General features: G+C 39.5%; 1 protein-coding gene across 9 annotated transcripts in view; it reads left to right on the top strand.

The window, feature by feature from the left end:
* The window catches only part of LOC122872050 (DNA-binding protein SATB2-like), a 29,426-nt gene extending 24,274 nt beyond the window's left edge, over nucleotides 1-5,152 (top strand). For 8 of the 9 annotated variants that reach the window (XM_044187707.1, XM_044187710.1, XM_044187709.1 and 5 more), the window contains 2 exons: nucleotides 17-208; nucleotides 2,649-5,152. In XM_044187707.1, the coding sequence (XP_044043642.1) occupies nucleotides 17-208; nucleotides 2,649-3,281 (825 nt within the window). In that variant the 3' untranslated portion in view covers nucleotides 3,282-5,152. Of the gene's footprint in view, nucleotides 1-16; nucleotides 209-2,518; nucleotides 2,563-2,648 lie in introns of all 9 variants that reach the window. The other variant, XM_044187713.1, reaches the window with a different exon arrangement.
* The last annotated feature ends 15,823 nt before the right edge of the window (nucleotides 5,153-20,975 follow it).

Raw genomic sequence — 20,975 nt, 5'->3', positions numbered from 1 at the left:
CACGTCTCTCCTCCAGGGTTGGCTATGTGAGCTGCTCAGATGGAAAGAGAGCCCAAGCCCCGAGAACCGCACACTGTGGGAGAACCTGTGCACCATCAGGAGGTTCCTGGCGTTACAGCAAACCGAAAGAGACCAGGTCTACGAAGACGAGTCGAGGCAGCAGCACAGCGACAGGCTCCACACCGTCCTGCACATCCCAGACCAGCAGGTACAAACATGCAGCCAGTAGCCGGGGTTTGATGCTATCCTACAATATAGCAGCAAGTTTGTATTGTGTCCCGGTACAATGGTAAATGTAGTTACAGATCATTATTTTTAGTTCCTGTTTTATTAAGATTAAAACTGGTGAAAATCTGACTGAAGAAAAAAACATCTGTGTGAAAATCCAATTGTTAAAAATACACAACCACTCGACCACACTGCATCCATGTGCAAGCAAAATACACAAATCAAAGTGTTTTACGAGTGAGAACGCATGAAAAAGCAGCATGTGATTTCTTGGTGTGCTGTTTAGAAAAGTTTCTACTCTCTGATCTACTCCACCTGCTCCTCTCAGCAGCCCTCCTCTTTGTCATACTTGTGTCCCATAAGTCATTGAAAATAGAAGTGGTAAATGACCAGCCCACACATTTCCTGCTAAACACTCCTCCATACCACCCTCTCCCCGAAACCAAAATGCTCTCCCAGTCTGGCCCTAACCTCAATATTATTCAGAACATACCCTGTAATTATTGAAGCAGAGAAAAAGGAATTATCATTATCTTTATTTAGGTCCTTTAATTCAGATGGACCACAGATTTATAGTGTTGGATTCCTGTGTTTGGGTGTGCTGGCCACCCCACCCTGTTAATAAGCTCTAGTAGTGTGGTTGTTTGTGTGATGAATTTGGGAGTTTAGCGTGCATGTTGGCGGGTGATGGAAGCTGGTCAGTCACACTTCCGCTTGTACTACATTTCCCTTAATGACTCTGCAAAGGGGCACTAAAAGAGGAGCTGAGTGGTTCACTTATTACTGTGGTGATGAGGAGTTTAAGGTCTATATTGTAATTAACCATCACGAGGCACATAGACTGTGATGGGAAACTCGCTGGATAAAACTGTAGTATCTCTACATCCACTTGTTCTCTTGAACCTTGTGTGTTGAATCTGCAGCAATGGATGTGTTGGTGCTTACACAGTGCCGGCACAAGCCTCTTGGGGACCCAAAGCTATGTTTATCTCATTATCTGTGCATGTTCTCTACATAAATACCTAAGAGGGAACTGTAAACTGGTGCCATACACTGTTAATATTGCCATAATGATACAGACAAATAACTCTGCTTGCATTAGGACCAAAAAAAAAAAACACCTTTTAATTTTTCCTCGAGACTTATTAGCAGTTTTAAAATGATCTTTCCTATGTGCAGATGTTCAGAACAACAACAGTAAAGGGAGAATCATTTTAATATGGTAAAACGTTTCCTACTTTTTTAATTGGTGCAGCAAATACCAAATACAAAAGTAATAATAGTGGGAGAATATAATACAATTGATGTTGACTGCTGGGAAAATAGTGTATTAATAATAATTAATATTAGATAAAGGCAATTCAAATCAAATTTCATTTTAAAATTTTAATTTTATACTTGACACGGGCTTTACTCAATGAGCTTTAAGTAAAAGTCTGTCCCAGCAGTGGGAAATTGTATGCATAATGTTTTGGAATGTACTCATTTGTTTTCTTAAAGGAAAAATGTTGCGGGAACCTAATCACTTGTTTTAGGGGACCCTTACCAATAATATGAAAACTTCTGAAGAAAGGCAATAACTGCAGCCACTAAAAGAAGAAAATACAAGGCAAAATGTTACAGAAGAAGAATGTATTTTTTTGATATGTGCAAAATACAAATTAGTGAAAAATGTAATACATTTTTAATGTTAATTTTAAATGTTATACTTTGAGGTCCCTGTGGTGGCCCCAAGTGATCGTTTAGTTTGTTATGCATCAAGCCAGCTGTGCCACTTGCATTTTGAAACATCACTATAAATATCTGACAAACAGCAAAGAGGTTGGAAGTTGACAAAGTACAAAAAAAGGTACTGTGAAAAACTGCAGTGGGAGCGTCAAGGCAAAATCCATTTCAGGTTTAAAGACACCAGAGATTTGGCGAAGAGAAGGAAAAGTGGTACTTTTGAGAAACGCATCACTTAAATATCGCCAGTATTTCACAGAGGCTGGTCTCCACAATGAACTCATTTGTTTACTGCCGTTATTCCAACATAGCACAATTTTTGACAGTGATAATGATGTCTGACAACTCAAGGTCCACTTACCAGCTTTTTCTGGACTTTCAACTGCATCTCATGATCTTAATCAGTTCACTTGTTATCACATGAGTTCAGATATGGGGGAAGACTTGTAAGTATGCTGATGAAGACCATGAGATTCAGATGAAAGCTCAAGAAAAATCCAGTAAGAGGACCTTGAGTTAAGCGTTTTTTTTTTTCTTTTCTTTTTTTTTGCAATCTGTTTCCAAGGTCAAGAATGAACTTTCACACTCATTGATAACCTTTAAAATGCTGTAAGTAACATCTTTACACTTACAAAAATGTATTTTTTGACAAATTATTCTTCATTTTCTTAACTTTAATTTTCTTTTCTGAACAGGCACTCCACAGGCAGCCCCTGCCACCTCTGACCGCTCCGTCTCCGATTCACGAAGACCCACAGCCCATCCCGTTGCTGGTCTCGCATGGCTCAGAAGACGGTACCCAGCGCGGGATGAGCCCTGGCCTTGGAGGGGGAGGACCAAAGAAGGCCCGCTCGCGGACACGGATTTCCCTTGAGGCCCTGGGAATCCTGCAGAGCTTCATTGGCGATGTGGGTCTCTACCCCGACCAGGAGGCCATCCACACCCTGTCAGCCCAGCTAGATCTACCCAAGCACACCATCATCAAGTTCTTCCAGAACCAGCGCTACAACGTCAAGCACCACAACCAGGTCAGAGAGCCCGTCCCCGGGGAGGACGACAGGGAGAGCTTGAGTCCCAGAGAGGGAGGCGTCGGCACGGTGGGGAGTCAAGGGGAGGAGGGTCTCTCTGCGTCTGAGGAGTCCAGCGAGGATGGGAGAAGATCAGTGGAGGTGTTCAGAACAGAGGGAGGAGACGGAGGAGAAGAAAGAGATGTGGAAATGCAGGTAGAGAAGGAAGAGGGGGATGATGGGAAAGCCTCAGGGCCAGCGACTTCCTCCCTGTCCCCCTACAGCAGTCTGGACAGCCCCCACTCTGCTGAGCAGAGATAACAGCAGAGAAACAAAACGGAGGGAACTGAAGAAAACATTAGATGGAAGCAAACACCGTCAAACTGTGAAGCCCACACACAGACAATCTGTGAATAAACACACATTTTCATTAACTTTACCAGAGCTGATCATCAGAGCTCGTTAATATCTGAATAAAAATAACTGTGGAAAAATATTTAATTAAGTTTGACTGAAAAGAGATCCAAAGGTACTACCACTACCTTCAGATACTACCAGTGTTTTTGGTTTGATGCTGCCTGTAGACGATATTTGGGATCATTTTCAATACCACTTAAAGAAAAAACATAATTCCTCCTAATTTTTCAGTGTTTCAGCTAGTTGTTTTTTTTTCTGGTGAGGATGGGAACGCATTTCAAACAGCATTAGATCACCACTACTCTATGCTGAAACACAATAGAATTCTTTGAGTTGGGTTACCAAAATCACTTTCCTCTGTAAAGGCTTTAAAGGTGACTGTAAAGACTGTAAACTACTCCTGCAGCACAATCCACTTCTTTTACACAGCTATGCAGTTCCTTCAAAATCATCATCTAAATGCAATAGTGCAACATGGAAGATGTGTATTTTGACGAATGGATACTGAATGGACAGAAGAGAAGTGGATCATACTGCAGGAGTGGTTTGAGAAGTTTCAATAATTGTTTTTCCACCATAAAAATCTTCAGCCACCTTTTAAGCTAAAAAGTGGTTTATGTTTATTTATGTATGTTTTTGTTTGTTTACAGGCTAAATGTTTGATACTCAAAAGAGTTTGGCATTTTCCTTTAAGGTAAGGCGAGGCAGGCAGTTTAGTCCAAATGTAATTGAATTTGACATTTTCTCACAAGAAAATCGATGAGTTTGTGACTAGAAATACTGAAAGCGAAGAAACTGGCTTCATTCTCTGGTCCATAAGTAAACTTTGTTTACTTCTCAAGCAACTTTTGAGGAAAATTTCAGTCCCACTGTGACTCACAAGCTCCTTGATGTAACATAGATGACATTAAATGAACAAACCTGGAGTTGCAGTTTGCCCACTTATAACAGCAGTCTGAGAACACGTCAAATGCCAAACAGTTTTGAGTTTTAAATTGGCACCAAGGATAAACCGTACTGACATTGGGCAGTAGTACCTCATGAGAAGGGTATTCACCTTTGGGGAAATAGAGGCATGCAGGGCAATTACACTAGAACCTCCACCCAAACTCCATCCAAACTGAAGGCAATTTTACATTTGTAATCTGTGATTTAAAAAAATAAATAAAATGCTTTAGGAGGTCCCTGCAGCAGCTGAGTGTGAAACTCAAGCCTTTACTGACAGTAAATGAGTTCCTTTCTGTTAATATTTATTACTAACTTTATATTTACTAAAATCTGAATATTGTTGTAATTATAGTTTTGCTATTATTTCCTTTGATATGACCACAGATGTCTTTGTAAATGTGACAAAAGCGGACGAGCAAGTCTGAGGAAGTTTGAACTCAGTGTTACACAGTTTAAGTTTTAAAAGTATGAGCCTTTTATTTACTATTTCTAAAACAGACTGGAAGAGAAATTATCCAACATGAAACTGTTTTCTACTGGACATTTATGTACATTATGATGTAAATGTTGACAATCCACCTGCAAAACTGAATCCGTCGTCCAACGTGGGATTCAACCACTGTCACTTACACTGTTTTGTGTAATTTGTGCCACAAAGGAACAGAGCATGGAAACACATTATTTGCATTCTATTTCAGTTTGACAGTCGTCTCTGTCCTGGATGGAGCACACAAAGTTTCTCATTTGTTCTACTTTGATGTTTAACCGTTGTTCTTTGATTTTGTTGTGGGCAGGACATGAAAATCTGATAAAACTTTTCCAAAGTATTCTCTGTGTGGAAAGTTTGCCCTCTTTGCCTCTTTTGAAAACCTCTGTAAGCTGGTCCCAGTGTGAAATGTGTGCCACTTGTCACGCCTGCTCTTCCATGACGCAGCCCAATTGCTACCCATAGAATTATACAGGCCATGTAAATGCACCAAACAGCCCCTAGTTGTCAGAGAAAGTAACTACATTTGTATTTAGTTACTATTGAGAATCTGCAGGAGGTAAATCTACAAAACAAGGTCCTCATATTGAATTTGTTTTGACTTTTGACAATATATTCTGCATTTCCTTTATGCAAGGCTGTCTGAATTCAGTTAATTTCTATTAAATTAATTCGCTGATGGTTGAAATTTTAGCCATGCAGCTCAAGAGTACAATGCAGTACAAACACTCGTGTAAAGTGTACAGCACTGTACAGATATAAGAGAAGGGCTAAATGTTATCATGTAAAAGTAGGCAAGAAAATAGCTGTCATTCCTCTCCTGATCCTTAGCCCTCACATACCTCAACCCTAACCACAAACTTTATAAAAAGAACAGCTGTCGAATGCAAATGCAAAGCGCACAGTCCTCACCAGCCAAACCACAGACATATGAATGTAAAAACAGCAGCTGTAAAATACAAAATTCAAAGTGTGCAATGCAATTAGATGGGTGGAGGGACTGTCTTTTAAAATCTCCTAAACAACATGTATTGTAACTCCTGAACACTGTATGAGATAAAAACATCAGGCAACACCTGTCACTATTGGGATAAAGGTGAAGCTGGATGCGGTCAATACCGGAGTCCACAATCTCTCCGTCCATCATCTCATGACGGAGGACAAGTGCAACCTCGTGTTGAGTGTGTGTGTGTGTTATCACTGCAGGCACTTTTTGCTGCTATCATAATCATTATCAACTAGATGAGTTAACAGCAGCTAGCTCTGGCTCACATGTGGAAGTCTATTCAAACCATGTCTGCAGGTGCAAATTTGAAAAATGTCCACATATGAAAACACTTTTGTTAGTTGTGCTAAATCTGCGCAGCTTCATGTCTACTCGCCAGGGCACCTGATAACAATTTGAAACAATTTAACAACTGCAACGCTAACAAATGTGCCTCTCTTTGTCCGTATCTCCATCTGTCAACCTCTCCTCTGTTAAGTGTTTGGCTTTAAGTGAATACTTGCAGATTTTCTGTGTAAAAAAAAATTAGGCGCAACTCTGGGTAAGCATTCATGTGCTGTTTGTGTATAGCTAGACTACAAAGTGTAACCCGTCAGAGTGTTGCATCATTTGACACTGTCACTGAACGTGTCATACAGACAGAAGAAGTTGTCAAAGTAAAGTAGCCAGGATTAGGCGGTTCTGTCTCAGGTGCAGAGCCTTGTGAGGGTAAACCAATAGCGAAGCCCGTTAGAGGCCTATGCACGCACTTATAGAACTGGAGTTACATCCAGGTAACTACTATTTTTACATGAGGATGCTGGTGGGAACCCTGACACAGATGCTTCACCTTTAGAAGATAAATGTGCATAAGCTCTGTTTGTCACTAAAAACTAGTCAGTTATCACAGCTAAAGCATAAATTGTCAATTTTTAGTGTGCTAGTTTATTCATAGTTATCTCACATCAAATATTACAACTGCATCAGTGAGTGTTGGTACGGCCCACTGGATTTCTGCTCACAGCTGGCTATTAGAGCCGTATGGCAGGCTGATACGGGGCCATTAGAGGTGTGTGTGTTTGTGTTGTGGGATAGGGACGCAGGTGCTCCATGGGCTGATATTACCCAGGATGCTCAGGGTGGGGGCGTAGGGGTTATGGGGGGAAGGAGGCTCTCTGTGGAGCTTGCAAACACACCTGTGATCCCCTGCTAGCACGCTCACACACACACACTCTGTCCCTCCAGCCCCTGCGCTGCAGCACGTTAATACACACTCTGATAAACAGGCTAATACTCGCAGTGGCAGCACTTTACACACCACTGAACACAACACACGGAAATCAGTGAAGCCAACACGTGGCACATGTTTGTGTCTGTGTGTAATGTTTTGGAGACTTCTGTGTGTGTGTGTGTATGTCTGTGTGCATTGCCATGTATGCAACAAAAAGGGTACAGTGAGGCATTGCAACCTCATTAGGCAAAGTTGTGAGTGTAAGGGCAAATCAAAGCATTTTTAGTGTCAAAAAGAGTTATTTTTTTATTTATTTATTTTTGAAGTTTTGGCCAACATTTTACTCCCCTTCTTTGCTAATATCTGGGGACATGACAGTTCTGTTAGACACAACGTAACAACAAAGTGCACAGGACACGTTTTTAACAATTTAACCCATATTTTCTAAACCACTGATTTAGAAGTGACAATAAAGGGGAATTTTAAAGTTGTTATCTAAAGTTACCCTGTCACCCTACATCAATGACCGACTTCCTGGTTCAGCCTTGACCTGCCATACTGGTTCTATAATGCAATGCAAAATTAGAATAAAAATTTGTGTGCGTTCTCTTTTATTTTCACTTCTACATACTATGAAGTGCTTTAGGTTGAACTTGTTGAACCTGCCTGGTTTTCCGATTGCTTGAGTTATCCATTGTAAAACTTAAAGTTGCTCCTTTGTAAACCTGTGTCTAGCAATGCAACTAACATCATCCTGGCGACGCAGGCATTAAATAAGTGAGTAGAATGTGATCGTTACTGATTGGAATAAAGGCTAAATACAGATGACAAATACAGGGTGAGCAATGAAAGAAAAACAACATTATGAGCTCATTCACACTTTTGTGATGTGATCTCAAAAAAGCTAAATGTAGCCTAAATTTCATCATAGAAGCATTATGAAATGGATTGAAATTTGAGAGGCGTTCTAGCCAAATGATGCTCCAAGATGTATACGTGAGCTTTACTCATCCCAAGTGTAACTACATTAGTAAGTAATCTGTGGGGAAAAACATTCATGACGTCCTGGCTCCCCAGTGACGACGACAGCTGAAGTTGCAGTGAAATTACACTGAAAGCGTTTATCTGATCCCTAATCAGTTTGAACTTTGAATTATCTGTATGAGCGTGAGAGTCCATAGAAGACAATAAAACTTTTGTCTTGCTCATAGTTCGTGAATGCATCCATGTATTTATCTCAGTTTATTGATTATGGATAGTTTATGGACAGTTTAGCTAGCTAAACAGTTGAGCTAGTTTTGCTAGCTAGCTAAACTGTGATTGTTGTAACTAAACTGCTTCTGGCGATTTTTGGCAGTTACCAAGTGCATTACCACCACCCTCGGGACTGCTGTGGGTCCGACCCTGATTTGCATGTAGCCCGGGAAAATCAAGACAAAATTGCAATCAGATGTCTGATCTGGCTAAACAAGTCTAAACACAAGTGTATTAAATTGCATCTGGATTTTATCCGGATAAGAGACACTTTAAATGACGTGTAAGTGTAAACAGGACTAAATGTCTTGGTGTTTGTCCACCACAAGCCCCCAGAACGTCGTCAATGTTCCTTGGCACGGATGGGTTGAGATCAGGTGACTGTGAAGGCCATAGCATATGATTCACATAACTTGCATACTCCACAAACCAGTGAGCCCTCATGCCCTTTATGGAAGCATCTGCATTCGGAATGTTTCTCCACTCATTTGTTCAGGATTTTCCTTTTTTCTTGTCACCTGTGTCTAAAAGTCACATTACGGAATTTTTTTTAAATTAAATCCAGTCATTGCATGACATGACTTTCAGGACACAGACAGGGTCACAGGACATTTATAAGACAAACGTATTAATATTTGTTTGATGTATTTGTAATAAAACCAACTACATTGAAAAGATGAAGTTGTTGTTGTGGAGGATCCAGTAGAATTGAGTATATCAATTTATATGTCTATCACCTATCACCATCTATTTCAAACCCCAGCAGGAGCTGCACACATGCTCCTGTAAATAGAATGCAAAGTTACATTATCATCCTCGTTTACATAACCTATTTTCTAGCCACTTACTGTCTACATACTTAACCCTAATCTGAACCAAAAGCCGGTTCTAAGATTAAACCTGAAACCAGGTCCTTGCCTCAAACAACCCTTTGAAGAAGTGAGGTTGGTCTAAATCCTCAGCAACTGGAGTACATATAGTGTGACAACTGAGACAGTTTAAGTTTATGATCCCTTTAATGGAAGTTATCAAAACTGACAGCTTTATTAAAATACTAGAAAGTTGCTGTTATTAAAAACGCCTCAAAATGTCTCATTGAATATGTTTGTGCTGTTTTGTGCTCGTAAGCATTAAAGGTGTCACATATTGTGATCAGCTACACATGGTAACACTACACATCACAACTTTTGGTCTATGACACACACACACACAGATGGTAAAAATACCCAAAGATGAAACGAGTCAGAAAACAACCACATCACATCTCCGTCAAAAACAAACACGTAATTATGGCGGCTCTGCTGCATTAGTGGCGGACCAGCAGGTTTTGATGTGCGCCTCTAAATCACGTTACATTGAGCCAGTAACATTTTTACGGCCACAAAAAGACATTCAAAGCAAATCCCTTTAAGAGGAAAATGAAAAACAATTAAAGACTAATAGGGCTTTAACTTCTAAAAGTCTGGAATCTGATCATTTGGTGTTCCATTTATAAGTTGTAAAAAGCTAAATTTGTTGTTAATATAAAAATAATTGCCAGCAAATAAATTTAAAACTAAATCAGAGTGTTCAGTCTCTGTTTTGGAACAACTTTAAGAATGGGCAAATTATTATTTTTTTTAAATATTTTGTTTCTCATTGATTCATGTGGTTCACTATAATTGTTTCTCTGCAACTGATGAACGTTTTGTTAAGCTCGATATCATGAGAGAAACTTTTCGTTTTATCCTAACCTTGGAAATCATATTTAACACACTCTTGTTTGTTGTACTTAACAACCTGCTGTATATAAGGGGGGGGCTGATACTGAGAAAATGGGAAAATTACGTGCAAAATTATTCTAATTAGAGTATTTGATGCCGTCAACCGCAGTCTGCTACTTAAGAAGTTATCAGTAATGGGTTAGTGTTCATCAGCAATGAAATGGTTTGTTTCATATTTAACCCATAGATGGCAGAGTGTTGAGGTTCAGAGTACTTTATCTAAAGTCAACCTTGTGTAGTCCCACAGCGGACTGGTGTGACCTGACCATGAATTAGTGCACAAAGTACTTTTAACCGCAATAGCATTTCCACATTGTGCTACCTTACTGGAAAACAGACCTAATCGTGGGTCAAACAAACAAACAAACTTCTCTCATTGTCTGTGGTAGTAAAATCCATTATCCACTCCAAAGTTTCCTTTTATAGAAAATATTGGCCTTGGCAAAAGGAAACACCACTCTGCTTCACATTGTAGCATTCATTTGTGTGCGTATTACGTCATGTACTATCACTTACTTAACCATGCATTGTATAAATATAGCAGTATTATGTAATCTGGACTTTTGCAGAATCGTCCAATTTAAAAATTAAGTTTGGCGACTTGTAGAAAGTAGATCGACCACGCAAATAAGGAGTTTGACTCTCTCTTCACCACCAAGAAAAATCAGTTATGAATGAAATCAGTTATGGTAAAACTAAAGCGATCAGTATGAACGGCAGCATCATACCTCATAATGCATCCCTGACCTTTGACCGGCACTGGCCGCTGACTAGCAAAAGTGAGAGTTAATGAGCTATTAAGCCATTCTGTGATTATGTAAGGCACCAGTGGCTTAATTCACACTCTGTAAATAATTGTGTCATTGCACAGTGAGCTCGCTTCACCACCCAGGATTTCACACCATATCCACCACTTCCAGCAGACTTTCAAAAGAAATCCACAGGCAGTGACGAAACCATTTTATGGAAAAGGTCCAGTTAGGTAACAACTTTTCACAATTTTAAACTCATGGAGCATAAAGATAATGTAGTTTACTCTTTCCTTTTGCATTGCAAATACTATTTTAGCAACTTTAAGCTATTTCTCATTTTAATTTTAATTTGTTCATTTCATTGTTTTGAAATGTCATGAAGTATGCTCTACAGTAAAAAATATTTTTAGTTAAGTCATAAACTTAAATCTCAATCTCAAATCTTTTCTGAACTTCCAAACCTATTTCTCCTCTGTCACCAACAACTTAAACTTATGTTAGCTAACTTGCACGCTAGTAGCATGCTATGCTACGTATAGGTGTGATTATAGTGTGACAGAAACTGCAAAATATAAAAATATTTAGCAAACCCCCCAAGAAGATCATAATTTTCAGAGTGGTAATGCAGTGTTTAGGCTTTGGGACACAAAAAATTTTCCTACAAACCATTAAACTATCATTTTTTCAAAAAGAAGAGTTTGTGCAGTTGTATGTGGACTGTACCGAAAGTAAATTTCATTGCTGATACTGATTTGCTGGTACTTTATACTTTACTGCTATGGCATTATGTTTACCATTTTTAATTTTAAAATAGTGATGTGGTTTAATTTTATTGTACATAATAACTTAATTTCTTACTTAGTTAATGGCTGTATACTGAATACTTTATATGGAGAGAATGACAATAAATTTAACCTTGTTTTCAGTTGAAGCTGCTAATTGGCAGAACTAAATGGTAAATTTGACAGTTTACTGAACCAACAAATTCTTCCAAATTACAAGAATTATGTGTTTCTTTAACAACCTTCTTTTGTCAGAGGGAACAATCTTTCTAAACAGAACAGACACTACTGGGACACTAGAACACTCCACTGAAACCTAGTGATAATTAATATGCATGGAACAGATTATTTTTTACAATATGTAATCAAACAAAATGCATCATATCCATAACATAGAAGGTGGATAAATGAATGGACCACAGGTGAAGTCTTCAACTCTTTAAGCAGTTCATGTAACCTCTGTGTAATCCAGTGGAGCCGTCGAGGAAGCACAGCTGGCCGGGAGGCTGTGAGCTCTCGACACCAGCTGCAGACTCTTGTGCAGAAAGAGCCACCAGGTGTCTGGGATTTCACGCTCCTTCCCTCCTCCACTGGTTCCCACTGCAGCCTGCTGAACCGTTACTGGGTTGGATTAACACCGGCTGTTCCTCGACGGTGCCGCCATGGGCCCACAGCTCAGCACTCTTTACTGCTTGTCGACTGGTGCCCCGCCTCCCTCACACAAGATATTTTCAAGTTTACTTTGTGTCACTATTTTGTGACCCTTTTTTTGGTGAAGGGTGCAAGACCAGTCAATCACAGTTGGTTCCATTCTTTAGGCACTGTTGTCAAGTCTTGGAAAGTTCTTCCATTTAATTAAACATTAAACAGAAATTGAAGGTATGAAATGATAAATGTGAGAGAAAGACATTGTGCCTTGTGCCTCCACCAGGCTAGCTGTTTCCCCCTGTTTCCCCCAGTCTTTATGCCAAGCTAAGCTCACTGTCTCCTGGCTTTAGTTTCATATTCAACAGACAGACATAGGAGTAGTATCGATCATCACATCTATCTCCTGTCAAGCAAATAAGTGCATTTCCTAAAAATGTCAAACTATTCCTTTAAGTGTAGTTATATGTCGTCACAAATGATATTCCATTCAGCCCCATTGTGCCGGAGTGGAGGCACAAATCAGCTAGCGGTAAGTGAGAATACATGTTGTTTTGAAATTTGGGTGAACCAACCCTTTAAAGGCCAATAGCCCTGCTTTTTTCAAAGCATGTGCAAACAACCATTAACTCCAACATTATATTTTAGTAGATTGTTGTGCTAAAGGAATACTTGGTACTGTATAAAATATGTTTTATGTATATGAAACCTCATTGTGGAAATTAGTTGTTGCTCTTCCTTCGTTACTCTTTTCTTCCCCCCTCCTTCTTTCATTATTTCCTTCTTCTTTCCTCCCTCTCCTCTGTCTCTCTGATATCTAATCACGAGTGTTTAAAGCTTAACTGGGATGTAAACAAAGAGATGAAGTCTTCAGAGTAGTAATCACACACACAGATCATGCACACATATCAATACATACACACACATGCATGCACACATAATATAGGTTTATATTATATTTAAAGCCACACACGGATATATGCTCATGAGCATCTTCATATACACAAATACACATACACACACAATCTTCAGACCAGGCAGCCCATACACGCAGCCCAGGCAACTGCTAACAATTATAACAATTAGTGGTTCAGCATTGCCAGCCAGCCACACTGCCTGTTTATAATGTGATCGAACACAAATGTCATAACAGTGAAGTTTTGAGACAAACAAGATGCATTATCAACATGATGCCTGAAAGTCAGGTCTGCACTAAACTGTTGAAAAGAGAGAGCTGGTGCAGCGGATATGCAATGCAGCCAGAAAACAGAGGAAGTCTGCACATTTACTGAATCTTCTGCATGTTTGCCTAGCCCCAAATGTCTTTCTTTGTCCCTTTCTTTGTCTGCACTGTCACAACTACTCACTTTTGCCTCTAGTTTGAAGGGAGTAAACTGAAATATGTATCAGTGGCTGGCGCTTACAAACCAAAAAGGTGAGGCTAACTTAAAATAACAAAAGAGTCAAGAGAATGGAGAGGTATCCCAGTATCTGTTAGATTATGAACTGATATACTGCACCATAGGCCTTTTAAACACAAGACATTTTGACATGTCATAGAAAAGCAAAGGTGTAAATAATAATATTAATGATGGCTGAATTCTGTTTATCTGCTTTAGTTTCAGGTTCCTGGTATTGTGCATGCTGGCTCACTGTCACACTGTCATAGCTTACTGGGGCACTTGAATAGAACAGAGTCATTGTCAATGTTATTAGTAACACTTGTGCTTTTCCTACCATGACAAGACAAAATGTTTTCTGTGAAAAAGGCCTGTTACCACAGCAAAACATCAAAAGCTTAAAAAACGCTCAATTCTTCAAAGCCGAAATGACTAAAGTGATATCACTTGAGTGATTGTCTCCGTGGGGGCAAAGCTCCTCCAGAGCCACAGAAAACATTATATAACTGTTTTTACAGGCAGCAAATTAACTCTGACATGGAATAATCAGTGGAATAAGAATCCTTTAATACAAGCAAACAATGACTAAAAAACAAGGGGCAAGTATATTGATATTTTGTAGCTAGTTAGAAAAACATCTTTTTCTCTGATAGTTTGTTGTTTCCCATGGCAACCACTACAAACCAGGTGCTGAATGGAACATTCAGAACTCTCTGCAGAACAGACTTTCCCTCTTCAGCCTCATATTGTCCCTCTCCAATGTGAGGTCTCCTTCAGACTCTCTTCCTCTCTTGGCCCTGCCATTCCTCATCTCCCTACCAGTTGTCCTTCTTGAGCGTTGTGCACTCTGCACACCTGTTCCTTGTTCCTTCACTGAGCCACACCTATAACTTGTTCTCTTGTTTGCCAGATCATCTATAGCTTATCTACCATAGCTTTCCAGCCATCTTTTCTTGTTCCTGACCCTGAACCCTGTCATTCCCAGTCTCTCTATTTCCATAAACCTGCCTGTTATCAGATACCCATGTTGCTGCCCGTGTCTGACCTGCCATCCTGCTTTGCCCCGCTGGACTGCCTTCAAGTTTCCAAACTGTCTGTTCATTGACCACAGATTCCAGCAAAGTACCTATAATTCAACTTGCTCTGTCTGAGTGTCTGCAATTGAGCCCTGTCCCCTGTTGCCAAGTACCTGAACCTTGACAGTGTGCATGTTTGCTGATACTAAATCCATCATGCACTTTCCCATCCACTGTGATCATGGCACAGGAAATGTCCAGAAGTCAACAAAAGCATTCAGATTCATCCACCAAGAATATTTGTAGAAACTTTGTAGAACAAAAAAGCGTAGTAAAGGTCAAATGAGTGTGTAATACTTAGTGTACATGGTGTGGCCGCAGTATCATGTCACATTCAGGTGGATTGAAGGTTCGGCTGCATCAGGGCACAGCAGGAGAGCATTAACGGCTGCTGCTGGATTCAGGAGCTCTAACTGGATTAACTGGGGGAGGAGAACTCGCAAGTGACTAAAATAAGGTTAGTGGGCATGAATAGGAGTGTGTGTGTTTGTGTCAGTGGTGGAGGAAGTATTCAGACCCTTTACTTAAGTAAAAGTACTAATATCACATTGTAGAAAAGGTTTCAGTCGTAGTCATCTGGACACTGTTTTCAGAATCAAGACGTTTCGGCTCCCATCCGGAAGTCATTCTCAATTCTCTATTGAGAATGACTTCCGTGATGGGAGCCGAAATGTTACTTAAGTAAGTAAGTATTGAAAATGTTACTTAAGTAAAAGTATGTAAGTATAATCAGGAAAATGTTCTTAAAGTATCAAAAGTAAAAGTACTCAATGCAGAAAAATGTTATACTGTTATGTACAACATTATTAGATTATTAGGCCTATTACTCGTGCATTAATATAAAAGCAGGATTTTATTGTTGTAGTTGGTTGAGGTGGAGCTCATTTTTAATTATTTTGTGTCGGACTGATTATTTTCTCTATTAATCAATTGATTGTTTGGTTTGACACCTTCACATTGTCCAACCAATAGTCCAAACCTCAAAATGATTGAAAATAAATGTAAATAATAAAAAGGGAAAGCAGCAAATCCACACATTTGTGAAGGTGGAACCATGCAATGTTTTTGCATGAAAAATGACTGTCAGACAAATGTAGTGGAGTAAAAAGATTCCCTTTGAAATGTAATGGGGTAGAAGTAGAAAGTGGCATGAAAAGAAAAGACTCAAGTAAAGTACAAGTACCTAAAATTTGTACTTAAGTACATTCCACAACTGTTGTGCGTGTATGTGTGTGTCCTGACCATCATCCTTCTCCGAAACACACACACACCGCTGTAACTTTATTTCTGGAGAACAAACACAATAGGCTTTTTAACAGAAGACATTTGGACATGTCACAGTAGGAAAAGCACAGGTGTAAATAATAAAATTAATGATGTTCCATTTAGCTGCTGCAGTTTCAGGGTCCTGGTATTCATGTCGGCTCACTGTCACACTGTCATGAGTAATTGGGACACTTGAAAAGAACAAAACCATCATTTATGTTATCAACACCTGTGCTTTTCCTACTGTAACAAGTCAAAATGTCTGCTGTGGAAAAGGCCTATGTCTGAGCTGTGACTACACTCTTTTGTTAGAGTTCTTATTAGTTTTCTCACATCTTCTCTGTTCAGGTTGGTGACTGGCCATTATTTTTACAGCAGCATCTAGCCTAGGACTTGATTTGATAAATGTCAAGTAATCTGCACAAAACAATGTTAAATATTTAATTCAAAACGTACCAAATAATTAATTCAAGTATCAATATTTAATATACATCTATGTTTGTATAGCATGACAATTTGATTTTATTTACCAGTCCATTGGGCATTCGTGTGTTCCTTTTGATACAACTACTTATTATGCTGTTACTTTTTTAGTATTAAGTGCTAAAAGAAAAACTCGTTTTTGTGGATTTCCAGAAAGCATATGACTGGATTAATAGAGATGTTTTCATCAGCAAAGAGATTTTTTTCAGGTGCAGATGGAACATTTTCTGGTTTGCATGCGGTTAAGCAACGTCTTAGTTTGGAAATGAGTCTCTCTCCCATAACCAGCAGTTATTTCTCCATGTTAGCCAGGGTTAAGAGAGTCTCCCTATCTCCGGAGGCATGTAACATTGAAGTAGCTAGCATTAGCTGGTTGTGAGTCCTCACCGTGATTATTTCCACTGTATGTTTGTCTGGGAGGTGACTTCATCAATTTGTCTTTGTGTTGTTCTAGAAGCTGACATAGTGCCTACTTGCAGTACTAATTGGGTAAACTACTGTAGCTAGCAAGCTAACCGCTAGTACGCTAGCCAGCCAGGAACATGCTAGCGCTAGTGAGTCACAATAGCTCTCAAAATTTCTTTCTGTTTTTTCCGTACTGGGCATTTTGTTCTCAGGACTGTGCATCATTTTATTCAGTAAAGAGTTATTCAAAGGGGAGAAAAAAGCTCTCTGAGCTAACAAGCTTGCTAACTGTCAGATATAAGTTTGTTGGCTTGGTCACTAACGGGACAAGGACACTTTCAAGGCAAGACAAACAGTTTGTCAGTTTGTCAGGATTAAGATCCTGAATGTGTTCAGTAAACCATCATGGTCTTACAGAGGATCGACAAAGATCCAACTACATCTGTCTCTCTCTGTCTGTCCTCTTCGATCTCTCCAGTCGTCTGTCTTCCTGGCAGGCAGCAGTCTATACTACACTGGGACCGAAGCCTCCTCGGCAGACAGCGGCCCTAATTTCATTAATTATAAACCAATATGCTACTGGCAGCCCCTCTGGAGAGGACTTTACCCAGCGCTGGCATCTGTTCAGCACAAACACAGCGAGGGATAAAGGGATGGAGGGAGGAGAAAACAAGGACATCTCTGACTCCCGCCACGGATAAAGCATGGTGCTGTGCAGGGGAACGAGGGAGGGTGGTTGGTGGGGTTTTAAAAGTTCATGTTTCCAACAAGGATGCTTAAAGTAGCAATCTAAGACAATTTCATCCTGTTGGAGAGTATGGTCTTGTGGTATCTACTATGGCAAGATTAAGAAGAAGAAAGCATGTTACTCATTTACTGCAGCCCTTCATCACAAGAATCAGGGAGGACCTTTCCTGAGAAGGAAATCTTAGTCAAATAACAGATTTCCATTTCTGGAAGTTAACAACCCCTGACCTAAGACTTTTTAAGTTTTTCTTTGGATTTCCATTGTGTTCAGAAAATCTAGCCAGTCACTGCCCTAAAATTTCATCCAGGGCTTCGAACCAATTTATTGTTTTGTGGTTTGCTCTGTTGCAAGAATTGTGGTCCTTGACTTTTCGTGTTTCCCAGCTTTGCCAATTCTCCAAAATGCTGCAATATCCTCTGCTACACCTTTCTGTTTTTCACTGCTGATTTCACCTTGTGAATTAAATCTTCCCCCAAAATGCTTATCAGGGCTTACTGTATGTCTGTGGGATACCACAGGCACTTTCCATTGTTTTCTTTTGCTAAAATAGCAGTTGTTGACATTGTAGATGAGTAGGAAAATGGCGGTTTTGTGTTTGTTGTAATAGTCCTTGTGGCGATGTGACGATGCATTAGCTTCAGCAATCTATCTATGAACAGCACTACTAGAAGTGCCTGAAAGAGCCTGTTACTTGGATTTGAAATATCCTCCAGAGGAAGGCTGAAATTAATCTCCAGGAATTTCGATCATTTTGAAATTTAAATTTCTATAATAAAAAAAATCAACTCAAACCAATACATTTGCATGAAAATACTGTGAGATTTATTCGTGTGAGTATTTATTTCATAATGTCTTAGTTATTTAATGTTGAATACTTTTGGGCTCCATACTATTGATGGCGATACTACATATTATGTCCAAACTCAACATATTATCATTTTGACCCCTGACCTTTTCTCTAATACCACCAACAGACCAACAAAAGAAAAAGAAGCAAAGAAAGAGATAACCTAAATGAGGAAGGAAGCAAGGAAACAGGCTGTTAATTCATCCACACGAGAACTGCACACACTTACACATAAACACACACATGCATTCAAAGTGCAAAAGCATGTTACTAAAGTGGAAGCTGTTTACTCCCTCATCATTCATAAATTATACACATAAACACTCACATTCAAACACACAGCATGCACAGGATCACTGATAAAAGTGCCATGGTTTTTGTTTTATTTCTACATTGCATCAGTGTCAAATAATATGACAAAAAATGATTAATGATTATTAGTGTTGTTGCTGAGAATTATGTGCATTAGTAGGTAAGTGAAAATGAGTAATCTATAGGAAAAAATGCAATTTTAAAAAAGTATAGACACATAATACACCAAAGTTAGCAATAATAATTGTCACTTGATTTGTAATTATTTTTAACCAGAAATAGTTAGGTGTTTAATACTGTAACTGTAAGGGCCCAATGCATTTCAAAAACCCAAATCAGTGATGGGAAAAGGTGAGCTACTTCCTGTATCACAGAGCAGCTTTAATGTGATTTTCAGCTCTAATTACAGTTAAGTCACTTAGTGTGTTGTAATGATGTTTGGCTCACAGAGCAGCAGACGCCGTCCATCAGCCAAATGAAATATTAAACTGACCTACCGCTGGATTACGTGTGTGTGTGTGTGTGTGTGTGTGTGTGTGTGTGTGTGTGGTCCATATTTGTAGTTGTGTCAGGAGACCTCCATAGCACACTGTGCGTCCATTGCTGCCACATACAGTAAACACACACACAAAGAAAGACAGACAAACACACATATACACAAATTTCTGACCTACATTCACTTTACATAAACAACAGGGTGTCAGGAGGGGCAGGGCAACAAATGTGTGTGTGTGTTGGGGGTGAAAATCTCCAGGTGCACTGGGCCGTGAATCTAATGCAAAATTAGTGTTATCTTCCTGCCAAATAATTCATGATCCCACATCCGAAATGATAGCTGAAATACTCGACTTGTCATCCCCTCGGTCTTTGTCACTCTCCCCCATGAACCATGTTTTATTCAAAATGTCACATGGAGCAGAAATAAGTAGGAAATAAGTACAGCTACAATAAGAAATTCTCTGGTTTCATCCCAAATGACTTTTAGGCCTGATTCGAGCCATAGACACTATATAAAGGGAAGTGGCAACACCTTAACTTGTATATAACCTGCAGTTTTACAGTACAAAATGCTTATGTAATGCCATAAATTACAGACAGTATTTTATGTAGAAAAAGACAATAGTCATTGAAACCAGATCTAAAACATAACTAATAAAAGGGTGTGTTAAAGGTTTTGTTTTAAACAGTCCACAGGTTCTGGTATCATGTGACATTTAGGTCTCATTGGAATTCACGCAACTATTTAACCTCCAGTACTTTAGTGATGTAGAAGTGTATTCCAGGGTGTGTCAGTACACTTTAACATCACTATTGGGTGTGATTAACAGAGAACACTTCAGACCAAAACCAACCAATCAGAAGTGCAACACATTTGAAGCTTTCCACCAGAGAGGGCAGTGAAACATGTCTTTTCAGCCTGGTATTTATTTACTCTTAAAAGAGCAACTCAACGCCTCATTTTAGCCTGAACGTGCCCACTTCACTATCCAAAAATGCATTAAAACCCAGACACATCTTGTTCCCATCTTGTGGTGTGCAAGTTTTTTTTTCCCCAGTTTGGGATATCCATTTGTCTCTTCACAGCAGTACTTTGTTTTCACTGCTGACCCTAATGTTGGCCTGTGGAGGGCTGCAGACAGACACGTGCTACCTCGATGACACAAGCTGTCACCAACAGCCCCTTATTTTCACCTGCTAAAGAGTTGCTATTGCAGCGATAAAGATGATAAAGATGACCCTCACCCACCTGGGGACGCAATCAAGCTGGAGGTAACCAGAATCTACCCCTAACCTTTGCAGTGGTGGATGGGAATTTAAGCGTCTGTTCAGATAGAAAATAGCAAGGGGCTGCGTTGGTGGGTGCATGTTGCGTGATGTAATGGCGAGAAGATAAAATATGATCAATGTCAGCCTGAGCAATAGACCCATAATTCTGAAAGGTTATCAGTCACCAAAACACTGCGCAATGTTTTATAATATGATGAGACTGGAACAAATCTTTACAAATCTGTGAAGTTGTCACTGTAATTGTGATCAATTGTGAGGTTAACAGTAGAATTAAATTCACATCACAAAGTAATCTACCAGGAATGTGCCATTGCACATATTTCATTGGCCAACGCAGTGTGTTGCTGGATGATGTCACTCTACGTTGCAGCAAACTTTGAGCTAGGTTCAAAATTTTTGCTGGACGACCCTGCCGCCTGTTTACCA

The sequence above is a fragment of the Siniperca chuatsi genome, linkage group LG24, assembly GCF_020085105.1.
Source record: "Siniperca chuatsi isolate FFG_IHB_CAS linkage group LG24, ASM2008510v1, whole genome shotgun sequence".
Lineage (NCBI taxonomy): Eukaryota > Metazoa > Chordata > Actinopteri > Centrarchiformes > Sinipercidae > Siniperca > Siniperca chuatsi.
Note: the sequence above shows the minus strand (reverse complement) of the source record. Positions and strands in the feature narration are given on the sequence as shown.